The following is a 17006-nucleotide window of genomic DNA, read 5'->3' as shown; positions in this document are numbered from 1 at the left end:
TGCATGTGAAAATCTATGAAAATGTGAATTTCACACGTGGAGAAGCAAATTTCATGTGACTTCTTGTGACACAATGTTTGTAATTCACATGTGGAAATGTAAATTTGACGTGCAAACTTTCATTCATACGTGAAAAAAAAATGTCCAGTTCACATTATTTTTATTTTATTTCCACGAGTTAAGATTTTAGCTCACGTGTATAAATAATCAAAGGCAAACGCATTTTTCCATCTGTGTTATTCAGGTTCCACGAAACACAAACACCAGCATCGGCGCTGAAATACTTATTTTTGTTCAATCGATGCTTTTTGTGAAGACGGTTGTTACCTGCTGGTTTCTGCACAATCACCCAGAACCAGTGCTGACGTGTTCGTCGTCATCTCTGTTGAGTTGTATTGTCTGATGTGAAAAACACATTTTTTAACTTTTTTTGTGGGGGGGGGGGGGGGGGGGGGGGGGTAGAGTTGTCAGTGGTTTCCATAGCGACCTTGTATCCAACTTTGCTCAGCTATGTCAAGACGTTCCTGCTTTCACAAGCAAAGATTGTTTTTCTGAATCGCCGTGTCAGACTAATTCACACACACAGATTGGGGATATTACAGTACGCAGAGTCGCCTGTGTCTTCTGCCGGAGCATCATATCAATTTTCTTTTATAATGAACATTTCATTGTGAGTTTGAACAAGTCAAATAAAAATCTATCAGCAGGGACGTGGCAGACAGAAACACCCCTGAAAGAAAAAAAACACCCACTGACGTCTTTCACGTCACCCATCACTGGATTGGGACTTCAAGATGGCCAGGCAGTGAAAGGGTCTCATGTGAGCCATTTTTTAAGTTATTCTTGATAAGGGAACTACAGTCATGCTTCCTTCTAATATGAAGCAAACGAAAAAGAAAATGCAAATGCAGAGTGTTTCTGTCAACTGGGTTTGAGTGACAACATTAGAAGTCCTGCAGCGACAACAAAAGCATCGGTTTGTATGTTCATCCGGCTTCCATTGAAATGACCTGTGGCCTGATGCATTATCACATATAGTCTGAACACACAGAAGAAGGAGAAGAAGAAGGAGAAGAAGAACAAGAAGAAGAAGAAGAAGAAGAAGAGGAAGAAGAAGAAGAGACAGAAGAAGAAGAAGAGACAGAAGAAGAAGAGGCAGAAGAGGAAGAAGAAGAATAGACAGAAGAAGAAGAAGAAGAAGAGGCAGAAGAGGAAAAAGAAGAAGAAGAGGCAAAAGAAAAGAAGAAGAAGACGAAGAAGAAGAAGGCCATTTCTATCCGGAGAGACAACTGAATGAAGTAAAGAAAGTGTTTAATCCAGCAGATGATGTGATAACGAGTCTGGTGAGGAAGTGTTTGGCGCTTACACTTGTGACCGAGGGGGATGAAAGCTGTTGAATCTGCGAGGACTGGGTGCTGACGGGGAGGTGGAGGCAAGATGATGAGTCTAACACTGAAGGTGTGTCACTGTGCTATTGGATAGACGTGAGCTGCTGAAATCAGCTGACAGCCCCAGAGAACGAGGCAGCACATTAGGACTTTGTGAGTGCGTGTGAGAGGAGTCATAACCTGAAGGCCAAATATTGCAATAGTCTTCCTGAGCTTCATTTACGAGAAAGATGGAGAGGAAGGAAGGAGGGCACTGACAAGAGAAACTTCCTCCTCAACCGCCTCAAGCAAGTTTAAAAACTTTTGGGGAATTCAACCTTTTCTAATGCAATACTTCAAAATGTGCATAAAACTACACGGCTACACGAGACACGGCTGATGTTTCGCCAGTATCCTTTAAGCTGTTGTAAAAATATTCTATCTCTTTCCAGGAAAAGTTATTCTTTGGTTTCAGTGGTTGAATCCCCGAATGACAGTTTTGCAGAGACTTTGAATTGCTTCTGAAGCTACAGTCTAGAAATATATGTAGAAAATAACCTGTTGGACATTCATCTACCAACCCTAAAGTTCTGGACGTGTATAGACGAGAGCAGTTTGTGTCTAAAAATCAACAATAAAACTTAAATTTGAATTTGTTCAGAGCGTTACAAAGTGGTTCTGGTGGTCTGAGTCCAGGTCCAGAGCCATTTTTGATTCCCAATCTGTGGCTTCACTACAGACAAACAGCTCAGGTCAAATGTGTAACTTCTCATGACTGACTTTAACAACGTTCTCAGCTTTGATCAGGGACTTTTTAGAAAAATTTACAACCTCGACCTCTTCACACTGACCCTCATATCTCCCAGGTCAGAGAACAGTTAACCTCGGGTCTCACCTTTCCTTCAGGCAGAACCTGCAGAGTGAAGTTCACGTACTCACCCCGCTCCTTCTTGTCTGAACCTGCAGGTACGAAGCACAAGACGATGCTCGAGGCCAGGACCGGCGTGGGCTCCATCAAGTCTTTCCCCCGGCCGGGAGTCAAAAGCAAACTGGCTGTGCCCACCAAATCAGCGACGGGCCTGCAGAACAAAACGTTTTACTGTGAGACGTGCGACGTGCACGTCAACTCAGAGACTCAGCTAAAACAGGTGAGAGACTCTGAAACACTCAAATATTCATAAACTCAAACAAAAAATGATATCAGTAAGAAACTTTTTACAACTTTACTGCACACATAATATGTTTAAATGATGCTTTTAAAGGTAATTATGTACAAAAAAGTAATATTTTACTACTATTCATCATGATCTGACATAACGATTTTATATATTTATAATTTTTTACTTTGAAAGAATTGTCAACATTTTGTGAAATAAGCTCATTCTCATTATTGACATCCAGTTAGAATAACACCACTCAAATATAAATCAACTATATCTGGCCAAGAAGCACAAAACACCCCGTAAAAAGCAGTGAAACAGGCGTGAAGCAGAATATTTACTGCAAGTACAGAATAAAAGGTCTTTTCACAGCAAACATTGCGACTTCTCTATTCAGAAAATGGCAGCTCCTTTTTTACTTAAGCGTCCCAGTTCATCAGCTAAATGGAGTTCAGGATTCATGAAATGAATTTTTTGGGTTTCAAAAGGTTTCTGCAGAGAACTGTCGGCCTTCACCGCACCTCACTATATCTCCATGTGCTGTTAGATCAGCAGGAGGAGGAGGAAGACATTCATAGTTCGAGCAAAAAAAGACAACTCTTAAATAAAGTTTTTGCCGACTGACATCCAAACACACGCCTCATGCTGTGAAACTGCTCTGCCAGCAATTCGCAGGTTGCCCTGCATCACATTTCTTACCTCCACCAAGGAGGTTATGTTTTCACCCTCTTCCATTTGTTTGTTTGTTGGTTTGTCAGCACGATTACACAAAAACTACTGAACAGATTTCCGTGATGTCTCACTTTAAAGGTTCAATATGTGAGAATTTACTTTTAAGTGGAAAACACTCTAATATTAAATAAAACTATCAACAGACTGTGAAGCAATAACAGTTTTGACGTTATGACATCTTTGTACTGCGTTGTAATCCATCCACTGAATTTAGCATGCTAACCAGCTAACACCAGCTCATCCCCGTCCAAAGTAAACAACAGCAACATTCCCCCAGCGCTCTGAACGAACTGAGCTAACTGGCTACTGGCAGCTACAGTTAGCAGCAGTTCGCGGTTACTCTGGTGATATACTGCCCCCTATTTGTTTTGAGCGTGAATTGGACAGGTGGCCATTGTTACATATTGTACCTTTAACATTGCGTTGTAGCGTGTTTTTCACACATTTTTGTTAATTTTGTAGGGATAGTGTCACGTCATGGTGTGTGTTCTCCTGAGTAATAGTCTAATTATTAAATGAATCCATTAAACACCCTCGAGATGAGTCATCAGAGAGATCATCATGACTCACGGGAGGAAAAAAGAGATTATTTCTGTTCTAAAAGCTTTCTAGTCATATATTTGGTTTAAAAAACTAATAACTGGACCGTCAACTCGGGGACACGTGATCAGAACTTGGAGTCTCTTTCTTTCTGTCTTCAGCTCATTCACTGTGTTTACATACACACCAGACGCCGGGGTTACTTGGAGAAATGTCATAAGTAGTTTGCTGTTCATCTGTGAAAATCTGCTTATTTAGACTCATTTACTTCACTGTTAGATTTCATATTTTGTCAGAATTAAGATTCATTTATCTGGATTCAAAGATGCACCGTCCTTTTAGTCAGCCATGCTGCTGTCATGCACATGCGCTCCTGCGAAAAAAGAAACCTGGTTGAGAATTTACAGCACGAGGCCAAGAAGGGAAGTTCCTCCAGCAGATAAAAACGCCAGCTTAGTTCCTCCTAAACCCTCTCCTAAAATAAGGGAGATGGTTCCTAGCTTATATGCTGTTAAGGAAATCAGATTACTAAAGAAAGCTGATAATAATCTCATTCCTGTGATATGTTTCTCACTGTGGCTTGGCTGAAAACTCCTACCTAGGAATGTTTATCCTGGTTGTCGCTCTGGGGCACTCCATAAATCTTCTTTTCTTGTAGCTGCTGATCATTCTGTCACGGGGGGAATTTCATCTACAATACTTGAAAACCCACTCGGTTTTGTCTGAGCTAACCTTGAGCTTGCTCACTGAAAATAGACAGGCTTTGTATGAATTTTTCATGCAGGGACTTTTACTGAGTACTTCTGAAAAGCGGCGATTCTCTGTGAAAAGAATCCAGCATGACAAATTTCTGCTACGGCTGGAAACCAGAGGAAAAGTGTGATTGTCAAACCCACTGGAAGGACTTATGAGCTTTAGACGCAGCCAGAAATCTGCCTTTTGTTGTCAATGTGTACCCACACTGAATTATTTATTGCCTTTATCTGCTCAGAGCACAGAGTATTTCTCTAGATGTCATTCCAGATTCTTGTTTTCCTCTTGTTTATTCAAACCCCTCTGCGTGTTTCTGCTCTCTCAACACCAGAAAACCGTTAATTTCACCCGAAATGACATTCTGTATTTAACATGGGAACAAAATGTGTCATTTGGTAAACGCTGTCTGCACTGTACCTTGAAGCAGGGCCAGAACTGCAGTCATTTTCACCGCGGGTGGCTCCAGTCAAAATGAAACCTTTTAAGCTGTAATACTTCTCGCTTTGAGACAGGAGGTGTATTTTTAGTCCTGCCTCCTCCCTCTGGGTTGGTCAGGTTCCCACATCATCACATGATAAGCTATCTATCCTGAAATGACATCCAGCCTCAGGCTGAAGTAACAGGCAACTATAAAGCATCACAATCTGAAAAAAGAAGAAGACAGTCTCCACTGTTTTTTCTCAGGATGGCTCATCTCTGGGGAAAAGTGCAGTATCTCAACCAGGAATACTTCAGCAGATGGCCGGGAAACTGGTCGAAACCTTCCTCTTGACCAGCTAATCTGTCTGATCCTCAGGGGTTGAATGATATTCTGCTGACCCCTTGATCCTTTCTCCAGCCCAGCGGTGCAAAAACCTTTTCCTTGGAGGACCAAACCTGAAACTTAATTGAGGGCCACGGGCCAAAAGCAATGTAGGCCATATTCACATTGCAGCCGTTTTCCTCTGATGTCTGGGGGAAGCTCAAATGTCGTACTGCTGTATTCCAGGTCGTATGAACATATTGAATCTGACAAACTGTTTTCATTTCACCACTTCCTGATTGATCGGCGACCTAAAAGACAATGGACAGTAAAAATAAGGAGGGACATCAGGATATATTTCAAGGTAAAACAACATATTTGATAACCTATTAGCTAACGGTAGCATTCAAGCACTTCCTGGTTGACAGTGTTACCTCATGAAAGGTGGAGATTGATGCTGTCATCATAAATATCATCATATATCTTGGAAACATTCAAGAATGGAAGTTAAACCGTCTGGATGTGATCAAATGGCAATGTTAGCCTGGAAGTAGTTGAATGCTAACATAAGCTAATGGTCTATCAAATATGTTGTTGAGTATGGTGAAGTGATAATAATTTGTCAGATTCCCTACGTTTATTTTTATATTGTACATATATTTTCATGACCCCGAGGCCATTCATGCTGATTGTTTTTTTTATGTTTGTTCACTGCTGGTGACGAGATGTGAAATTTCCCATTAAATTAAGCTTCTGCATTGTTTTTCTTTATGTGGAAATAGCTGTCCGTGTTGACAGGAGCAGCTGCTGGCCTCTTTCTCCTTGACGCCGCCACCTACTTGATGGCATTGCTGTCATTGTGTTTCCGTTGGAAAACAACAGAGGCAGCTGGTTCAAAATAAATATGCAAATCAGAACATGTTGCATGTCTGGATTTGTTCCTTAAATTGACATAATCAGGAGAGCTAGTCCAGAAACAAAGACACTGCATTCTGAGTCATTCAACCTCTGTGACAATGAGATGAAATCTTAAGTGAAGTTAAGTTTGACTAAAGACCCAAAAATGATTCATTCTGGCTGGACTAGATTGACTTAAATGTTCAATGTTATGCGACGACTGAACTAGAATGGCACTCTGTAAAGTGCATACCTCCGCCAAGGCCCAACAGTCCCAGTTCAGTTAAGCCTAATCCAATATCAAACTCGATTGCTCTTGTATCACTCTCAATTCAAACCACCCATAAACTGCATAACCATAATTTAAGCTCAGCATCACCTGCATCAAAATGTACTCACTCATAGATACAAGCCACCCAAATATGTCTGAGAAATTAAAGAAAATATCCAAATACGCCCTCTCTCTTGGATCCATATCTTTATTCAGATCCTCACCAAAAGCTGATGGGGTCTATTCTGGGCCAAGACACATACGTCATCCAAGTTTAGCAGAAATCCGTTCAGTAGTTCTTGTGTAATCCTGCCTACAAACCAACAAACTAACAGAGTTAAATATAAAAAAAACAGTAACACTTCTTTGTATACATTTATTCATGATTATTGTAATGTGAGCATTTCCATATTGCAGCTTTAACCGCAGTCGAGTGACATACTGAAACCTCCAGTGTGACTCATGACGTCTCTCTGACACTTTTGTTTTCTGTCTCCCCTTTCAGCACATCAGCAGCCGGCGTCATAAAGACCGAGCGGCAGGTAAACCAGCCAAACCTAAATACAGCCCCTACAGCAAACCGCAGAAAGGCCAGACCAAGCAGCCGGTGAGTCACTGCACGCCTCAGTCATCTTATCAGCAAATGTCTCAGTGTCAAGACAACAATCGCAGTGACTAATAGCCTCTTAGGAGACGGACGTATGAAGGCATGAGAGACAGTTATTGTTTAATACGCGAGACTCTGTTCATTGTCGTTCTCCTCTTCCAGCCACTTCCCGTAGCTGCAGGTCAAATAAAAAGCATAAGTCTGTGCTTTGACCTAATATGTACTGTTCTCTTTTGCTCTGTTTGCATGGGAGAGACTGTTGGACCAAACTGCATGAAGAAATTTGGCAGTTTAATGTTTCTTTGCTTAGAAAAAGAAAAGAAAAAAACTCCTCCCCTACCTCTTTCAAAGTGCTGCGGTCTGCTCTTGGATAAGGACCATTCAATCCACTTGAAGGCACCTCATTCAATAAAATGTCAACTTTCATAACCTGTTCACCTGTTACCTGGCTTTTATTTAAAAATCCATGGCAGGGAACAGCGTGATTTCATTTTGAAACTTGATATTTTATAGACAAAAAGAGGCAAGTATCGAGTCTGAGCCAGGGGTCGAATATTATTCATAGGTAATTGTAAATGTCAGTTTTAACTTACTCGGAGTGCCTCTGCGTGTGGTCTTCTGCATCAAGGCAGTTCAGATTAGTGTCAGGCAAGTTTACAAACCACAGAAGAAGAGAAGTGCACTAAACTTTCCTGAGGTTGTTATTGTTTCTGGTACTCGCCGTCCCTTTTAACATTTAATCACGTAATAGCAATCATGGATCGACAGCTGCTTTTTTAACCATAGTTAGAATTCCAAGCCGTCACATTCATAATGTCGTTTTGATGAGCAGCCGTTCTGATTCAGGATTTCTGCAGTTCATTTCTCCACAGTTAAATGTTAATTCCCGATATCAGCGTTTCATTTCTTACTAGTTGAAATGTTCATTGTTGATGTCTGTAAGTTACAGAGGTGGCACAAGTACTCACAGTCTTTACTCAAGCAGGAGTACAGATACTTGTAGAAGTATAAAAGTAGAAGTACTGATTCAACTTCTTAACGAAGTACAGGCTCTGAAATGTACTCAAAGTATCCGAGCTGTCAACCTTTACCGTTGACTTCTGTCCAAACTCAGTTACAGATATCTATTATTCAGATTTGACATGTTATAATACCAAGACAGCATCTCCATAATGTGACTTTGACTAGCTGCAGCTCTGATTAATGAGATCTTTAACTTGATTCTCACTGGTGGAAATGTTCATGGTAAATATCTACAATCGTTCTGACATTACAGTCATCATGAATCAAACTCTAGATCTAAAATTCAGCTCTGACTGGTCATTATTACACTATTAATATGTTGGCTTGGAGTTATAACTTGTAAGAATATGATTTCAAATATCTAGATTAAAACTGTAACTACTGACAATTATATTTAAGATATCTCCAATCATAAAAGGCACTTCCATTAGGGCTGGGCAATATTAACGGTATATATCGCTATCATGATATGAGACTACATATCATCTTAGATTTGGATGTCGTTATATCGAGATACGCCATAAATTTAGTCTTTTCCTGGTTTTAAAGGCTGCATTACAGTCAAGTGACGTAATTTTTTTAAATTACCAGACTGCACTTTGTCATTGTATCCACATTATTGATGATTATTTATAAAAAATCTCATTGAGTTAACTCAGTCCTGCATTTATGAAGTGCTTTTGAGGAGATTTCAACATATTCAGATATACAATACTCAAAATTAGTTAGGGACATTGGGATATGGGTGCATATATGCATGTACATGGATATGCAATAAAAGTCAAATGAAATGTGTCGCGTTATTTCTCGGGACCAACAATATTCACAAAACACAAAATAAAAAATTCAGATATCTCACAGAATAAACAAGCAAGTGAATAGTCAAAATGGTGACGTATCTGACATGAATACGGTAACTGGGTGACATATACATGATGGTTTGTTTGTTATATGTCGTACATATTGGAAATTGATTTTTCAATTGTTCAACTCAGTCCCACAAGTGAAAACTAAATTGCTTCCAGTCAGCCCTGTGGATGAAATGTTAAAGGGCTTTCTACAGTGTGAGGCAAACTGAGGATTTCTTGCACTCCAGGAGATCTAACACAAACCCTGTAAAAAAAGCTGTTTATTCGAGTACCACGCGAGGCTGGGATGGGTTCGATGCATGAAGGAGCCATGCGGATTCAATGTGTGAAAGATAAAGGACGGCTTGACTCTCCGTCGTACTGAACCCCTTTAGAAAACGGCATTCATCACACCCACTGTTTGCCGAGACCGAGCGCGGGGGCTACCAGTGTGGGGGAAATGACTTTTTCTGAAACCCATCATTGACTGAGTTAACGGAGAGGAGCTTCTTTGATGAGCGGAGAGTAAAGAATGCTTCCCATAGGGTTACGATGCCCGAGTCAGTGATTGATAACCCATGACAAAGGCTGCCATCCTGGTGCTGTGAGACCGAAGCTTTTCCATTACTGATACAGAAGATTAAGCTGGATAACTTTAGTGACCTTTTCACCCGATTAGGCTGCTTTTGGAGGCTCGGCGATTTTTTTCCATTTGTCTGTCTGTTGTTTCCTTTTCTTTCCTTTCATTTCTTCTTTCCATTTTCTTTCTAAATAAAAAATACATTCTCGCTCTGAAAGCAAACACACCGCTGCAAAATAACAGAGCTTGACAGATATTAAAGAGGTCTGTGTTCAACCATCACCAGAATAAATGTTAGTTTCTGCAAAAAAAAAACAGAAAAGTTCAAACTGGACGTTTATTTATGTTGCAGCTTTATGTTTGTTTCGGTTGAATTTTCGATTCCTCCCGTCACAACGCTGTGCTTACACTCTGGTTAGGTCACAGATTGAGATGGTCCGACTTCCCCTGAAAAAACTGCTGGTTTTGACGCCACAAAACAGCTGGAAATGTCCCCAGGTGTCCTTAAAAATATCCAGTGGTGGCCTCATAACACCACCACCATCCCCTCCACCTCCTGATGTGAAAAGTGGCTAATAAGCACATAACTTGAATGTGATATGTCACGTTTGGTACAAATGTCAACCTTGTATCTGTGGTTTGCAGAAACCCTAACTGCCAACATTATATCCTGGCGACTGGGCTGCAGTGATTCGATGCACGAGTTTTATTTTTGAGACACTTTGAGGAAACTCAATTTCCTAAATGCCTCGTTTGGGGATATGACTTGGTCCTGGCCAAGAAAAAATGACTTGGGAGTCACATGTCTCGTGTCCATCTACAGACAGTTTCATCAAACTGCTGTGTTACGTTGGTTAAGCAGCGGAATAATAATTTACAATGCAAAGGGTTCGACACACCTGTTGCTGTTTCACATATAAGCTCTGGTGTTTTGCAGATCACCTGGAACACTTTCAGTAATTAGCAGCTGATTTGTGGCACCTGTTTGATTCCCTGTAAAGCTCTCAGGCCCCCGACTCTCTCTGCAGCGTGTACAGCAGCAGCAGCATCCTCAGCCACCGAGCTCTCTGTTTATTCATGTTTGTCGTAATGAGTCTAATTTACAAGTTAAATCTCGTTTGCGTGACAGGACTCGTTTGCGACTGTAACAGGTAACAGTCTGGAAAATCATGACAACACAACAGATAAACTGCAATGACAGAGAGCAGACTTTAAAATGTGAGGAAGAAGTCTGCAGACTGCTCGTTTTGTCCATCCGACTGTTCGACACTCAACCAGGTTTAATTAATATCGTTTAAAACAGAGTGAAGCTGCAAATCCTAACATTTGGCATTATTCCTGGAAAAATGAGTTCAGATATTACTTGTTGATTACATTTTTTTATTGACTTTCTGTTGATCGAATAATCGATAAATTAGCAAATTTTCTAGCACTAAAAGGTGAGCGCTTTGTATCGAGCACCAGATATCGAAAACTGTCAAGTACCAAAGGTTGGGATTTAGTGTCCAGTCAGATTTACGATCTGATTCACTTGATATTGATTCATTTTTAGTTTTTCCAATTTTTTTTTGCCATCAAACAGGAGGAGAAAATGGTTTCCCAGTATTATTTTCTATTTTCATTTTTCTTTTTGTTTTTTGTTTTATCTATGAATATGATTTTTCTATTCTTTTTTTTGTTTGTTTGTTTTTTGTAATAGTCATTTTGGCCACGAAAGGCTGAGTGGTTTGTAGAAAAAGCATTTTTATTTCTCACAGTATTAAAAAAAAAACTGTATTGTCTCTATGTAGAAAGTAGCAACAAAAAAAACAAAAAAATGTAATGATTTCTTGCAAAACTATGAATGTTTTTTGTACCCTGATTCCAAAAAAGTTGGGACACTGCAAAGATAAATAAACAAAATGCACTGCAAAAACTCAAAATGTTATCATGGTATATTAGTATATTCTGACAATGTGATTTGTCATCAAAAGAACACATTACACTTAATATAAGAAAATGTCAGTTTGTTTATTCAGTTTATTTAGTGATAAGAAACCAGTCAAGGAAGATTTTTCTCGTCTGATTAAAATTGTTCCCCAAAACTACACGAAGCACCTTTCACGATTTTATTTTCCATTGGTGGATTTTTGTTTTGAAGTGGTATTTTTTTCAGTGTGTCATGATTTGACCAATATCTAATGAAATGCAGTACAAAGACACAAGAGTTCATGATACTGAATTGATTTTGATTTTGATGCCTTCAACAAGAGAATCACAGCATCTCAGCTTCTTTTGAATCGGGATTGTAGCGGATGTGCGATGTTGATCTTCATCTTGTCCACCGTGTTCACATACGATCTGTGCTGACTGTGTTTTTGTTTCTCTCTCTAACAGATAAAGTTAACCCTGGGTAAGGAGCGTCAGTGTCAGCCTCTGACTGCGCAAATCATACCTGCTCACCTGGCGGCAGTCGCAGCAGCCGCCGCCGCCGCCATCAACAACTCTTTCGCACACCGCACGAACCACGCCACTAACCACGCCGCCACCCCCGCCCTCTTCCAGACACAGACCCTCCCCGCCGCACTGCTCCGCCCGGCCCCTGGGCCTGTCAGGACCTCCCACCCACAAGTCCTATTTGCCCCTTACTGACCTGTCTGACCCGGGCGGCTCTGCACCGCCTCCTGTCAAGGACCAAAACCATGTGCTCCACCCAGACCAGTCGAAGGAGTCGTGGCAGCATCTGTGCTCCTTTTATGCATCCGGGATACTGAACATCCTCATACTGTGATCGGACCTTTACCACGTCTCTCCGCTCCTCGTATGGAATATCCCACCTTTAAAGATAAACCGGACTGCAGCGAAGCATCGGGTTCTCTCACAATAGATTTATTTCTCTATTCCCACTGTAAACCCGGGCTGCAGTATACGTGCTTCCTGTGCCATACTGCAGCCCGTGGGCTCATACCCGGACCCTGGACTTGGACCTACATTGTACCGCAATAATGTATAAGACTAACCCCGTGAACTATGCAGTGTCATTACTTCATGATGCAAGGCACAGTTTAAGCTAAACCTATGGTAGGGATGTGCTTTTTGTAAAGATACAGCGTGGCACTAAGATCATTGCTTTAGTGGAGGATTACCGTCGCTCATAATTTAAAAAGGCTGTTACTGATCCTAAGAGCGAGCAAGAGCCTCCTCTGTTCCTGTATGCACTTTAAGCCCCTCCTCTGTTGATGTCTACATTAGATGGCTAGACTGTGTTAGATCGTTAGAGTACGTGTCGTAAACGTGTGTTTTCGTATTCGTCCTCGCATATCTGTACGTGTGTGCAAGTGTGTACATCTGCATGTGTGCGTGTGATTGTCCATCTATGTTCGAGTGTGTGTGTGTGTGTGTGTGTATGTGTGTGTGTGTGAGAGAGAGAATGAAAGAGCTCCCACCAACCATAAGCCATCCCAGTCGATATCCAGCACACATTATCACTGACCATGTCTCGGGCCAGAGGGACCACAAAGGCTTGTGTATATTAACTGTCAGTGTGTATAAGGTGAACAATTTCAAATAAAAAGAGTCCTAATTTGTTAATGTTTGTGATCCGGTGTTGTTCAGTGGGTGCTGTCAGACGTGGTGCTTAAAGGAACAGTTCACCCAACTATTAAAATTCAGTCGTTATCTTCTCACCACCGTGCCGATTGGAAAGTCTGGAGAAGTTTCGTAGTCCACCGAACATTTCTGGAGCTTCACAGCAAAACATCATCGCAGCGTTCTCCTAAACGACTGAAGCAGATGGAGACGGCTCCATGCTGCTCAACCAGTGTAATCCAAGTTTCCGGAAAACCATTTGAAAAGATGTTGCGGGTTGAGCTCGTGCACACTCTTCAGACAGGGTCCGCGCCAACACTTTTAGCTTACCAGCTACAACAAAGATTTCAGCTTAAAAAAGGATCTAAATAACATCTCCTCAAATCTATTTTGGATCCAGGGGTTTCCAGAGACCTGGATTACAGCTGGGCAAGTAGTAAGTGTTGGAAGTTGCAAAGGAGTGATACATCTCACTCGCTGACTCGGCTCAGACCACACAGAAACCACTGACAATGGTAACTTTTATTATATCTGTAACTTTAGTCTCTCTTTCAAACTCAGCGCTGACTGAACGATGTTCAAGCGCTGCTTGACAGAGACAGATGGAAAGATATTAACAAGCCAAAGGCCTTTACTTCAACACACGTGCTAGCATCGCGCCTGAAGAGGAGAGTAAATCAGTGTGTTCACAGCCGAGCCGAGCTGGAGGGAATAAAAACCTGTGACTGCTGCAGGGTTAATTGACCCGGGAGTTAATCCCATTAATATACATTCACATTGCACACAAAAGCCAGATGTGAGTGGGCTTAAGTATTTCAAATACATTTGGGTATACATACAGTACTGAAGATATGCATCTCTTACTGAACCCAAAGGATATTGACTCTCCCAGTGTTTGTATCACGATATGCATTAATATAAACTAATCATTATATTTCACGACTGCAGCAACACTTTCATAATTTAACATTCGGATTTCTCAGCCCAACTCCATTTCCACTACGACTCAAATATGTTTCTGAAGGATGTTCACTCTCCTTGTTTGTGCCACAGTGTGTGTTTGTAATACAGAGGCTAATCTATAATCCTAATGTAAATATCCCTGCTGGAAAATTACAATTCTATTCAATTATTTACAGTCTTATATTGTGTCTAACTCGAGCGAGCAGAGCAGAGCAGATGTGCACACAAGTGGCGTGAAATGTATTAAGACTGGGTAAATACAAAAAAAAAAGAAATCCAGGCTGCTGTGGTACTGAGTGACAGATGACCTATTGGAATAACAATGCAGCGGATTATTACCTGAATGATGTCATTTCTCACAAAGCAGCAGCGGCGGATGTTGAACAGCAGAACACCGAGGCTCTGGAGACGACATACATCTGTACTGCTGTCATTTCACTTCACTTTAAATGTGCAGTGTGGAGGATTTAAGGGGATCTACTGGCAGAAATGTAAAATAATAATGATCATTACGCTTCCATTAGTGTATAATGACCTGAAACTAGGAATCATTCCACTTACTCCACCTCAGAATGAGCCTTTTAAATCTGAAGAGGGAGCGCGTCCTCTTTCACGGAGTCCTGCTGCAACACTGTGTTCCTACAGAAGCCCAAAACGGACAAACTAAGCACGGGCTCTAACATGTTTTTTGCTCTTTAACAGCAAACGAAGGTGAGAGTGAGACGAGGGGTTTGTTGTTAGCAATCCGCAACCTCACCACTAGATGAGGGATCGACCGATATGTTTATTTCAGGGCAGATACAGATACTGATCATTAGTGATGTAGGAGACCGATAACCGACACTGAAACAATGAAAATCCTAGTCTCAAAATTTGGTACATCCAGTGAGACAATGTAACTGCTGAAGTACAATTTAGACCCTAACCCTAGTTGTCAAGTTTGAACTAAACACACAATACGAAGCTGAGGACATTAAAAGCAGCTGTGAAAAGGGGATTTTTGAGGAACCTGTTCGTAGCTGCCCCATTTATTTGCTATCTGTTTATTTTAGCCGAATGCCAAAATCCCTCTGGATTGATAGGAGTAGATTCAGATCACCTGTGGTGCAGGGTGTGGAGACTGGCTCCTAATTAATGGTTATTAGGTGGGGAACGGCTCCTCTGGGTCATTCTGATTCCTTCATTGTCAGACTGCAGACCTCAACTTAACAGACTGAGACTGTCTGTTTAGGCCCTGTTGAGATTTATTTGCAGCCTTTTGTTTTGCTCATTGAGGGAAATTTTGAGCTTTCTGAAGCTTAGTCGAGTGACTATTATCTACTTTAAAGAGCGGATATGCTATATAAAGTCATACATGCACAGATTTGTGCAGAAATGGTTGTGTTCTGGGAGAGGCTGTGGCCACGAGCCTGTTTGTTAATCTGAAAACAACAAATCGTTTAAGTACTGGTTAGTGTAGTTTTTTAACAAATGCTCCTTGAAAATGACTAAATAGTGCATTTGTTGCTCCACATTAATACACATTTGGTGCTCTGCAGTAATTACAGCAGCAGGGTGGTGCATGTGGGACCGAGAGAATAAACTCCAAGTGTGTGTGTTCATGGTAACGAAGGAACATGTCGCCCAGTCCAACACTGACTCATTTGTGTTTTTAATAGTTTTTGGACAACAATGGGGTTCTGTGGCACAGAGGAATAAGATATTTCCGGCTTTGGCTCCACGGCCTTTTCCACGGGATTTGCTGACAATAATTATCCTTCAGTGATCTCAAGTTATAATAAGGCTTCGTTTCCCAGTGTCAGCACATCACACAGACGTCAAGACGCTTGTGTGTTCGGTTTCGTACGAGTCAGTGCTTGAAGCGGTAAAAAAATAAATGCCGGTACGTAAGTTGGCAAGCGGGGGGTGGGGGTGGTCACATTGGCACGAGTGGCCCACAAAGCTGCCATCAGGAGCACCGGGAATTCCCCTGAGATACCGTCTCTACTTTTGGTGTTTCGCACAAACAGAGCACTTCAAGCACCAACAGAGAAGGACGGGCAGGTGTGAACGGAGACGTAAGCGTCAGGCGGTGCTACCTGCTAATGCAGTTTATTAACAATGCAGAGTAAAATGAAAAAAATGGTGAGTACTGGCCCACCGTAAGGTCTGGTACAAGTTGAATGAAAGCAAGTTATTCCTACTTTTGGACAAGACCTCACCATCTTTGTTTTGTAAAACATTCTGCACCACACTGATTCACCCAGTGGGCGACATGAAGGCGGACATCATCCCACTTGTTAGCAAGATGACCAAATGCATCCTCCTAATCCCTAATAGGTGGATCGTCGTCCCGGTCTGGAGCCGGACACTCTCCTATCTGGGCCTGACCTACAACTGATAAATTATTTAGAATTATTACATTTCGACCGAGCCTTTCTATTTAAACTGGTGCAGCTGTTCCAGCATTTTATGGCACTGGCAGCCCAGGAAACTCACAAACCAATTGCACGCCTTGTAAATCACTCATGTGACGCTACTCGGGCGATCAAATCTGTGTTTTGCGTTAAGCATCGTGAGTCGAGTCAGACAGATACACACAGACGAGAGGCGGGATGAGAAACAACAGGGGCGTCCCCCTGTTAGAAGTAAACAAATCCAAATACAGAAATAAACAGAATAAACACAGCGAGCATCGACAACTGATCTACAAGGATAAAGGATATTTTTTCTGCAGCCATGACCGTTTTTATTGAGATAAATGTGACAGGGATGCAGCCAGGTTGAGGTAGAAACATGCTGAGGTTGATAAAAGATGTACACGTGGCAGACAAACGTCAGTCTGAACAAAGATAAGCACGACAGAAATCGCTGATGCACGCTCTCACACGCACACACCATAAATACATCCACGATCTCTGACAACTTAAAGCCCGGGTGGCTTCCTTCCATGCAGGAAATAACATCACTGACAAAG

General features: G+C 41.5%; 1 protein-coding gene across 1 annotated transcript in view; it reads left to right on the top strand.

Moving 5' to 3' along the window:
• znf385d (zinc finger protein 385D) overlaps nt 1-13084 on the top strand; it is a 96708-nt gene extending 83624 nt beyond the window's left edge. The window contains exons 6-8 of the mRNA XM_073485761.1: nt 2334-2515; nt 6968-7069; nt 11897-13084. Of these exons, the coding sequence (XP_073341862.1) occupies nt 2334-2515; nt 6968-7069; nt 11897-12151 (539 nt within the window). The 3' untranslated portion in view covers nt 12152-13084. The remainder of the gene's footprint in view (nt 1-2333; nt 2516-6967; nt 7070-11896) is intronic.
• The last annotated feature ends 3922 nt before the right edge of the window (nt 13085-17006 follow it).

The sequence above is a fragment of the Pagrus major genome, chromosome 17 (genome assembly GCF_040436345.1).
Source record: "Pagrus major chromosome 17, Pma_NU_1.0".
Classification (NCBI taxonomy): domain Eukaryota; kingdom Metazoa; phylum Chordata; class Actinopteri; order Spariformes; family Sparidae; genus Pagrus; species Pagrus major.
Note: the sequence above shows the minus strand (reverse complement) of the source record. Positions and strands in the feature narration are given on the sequence as shown.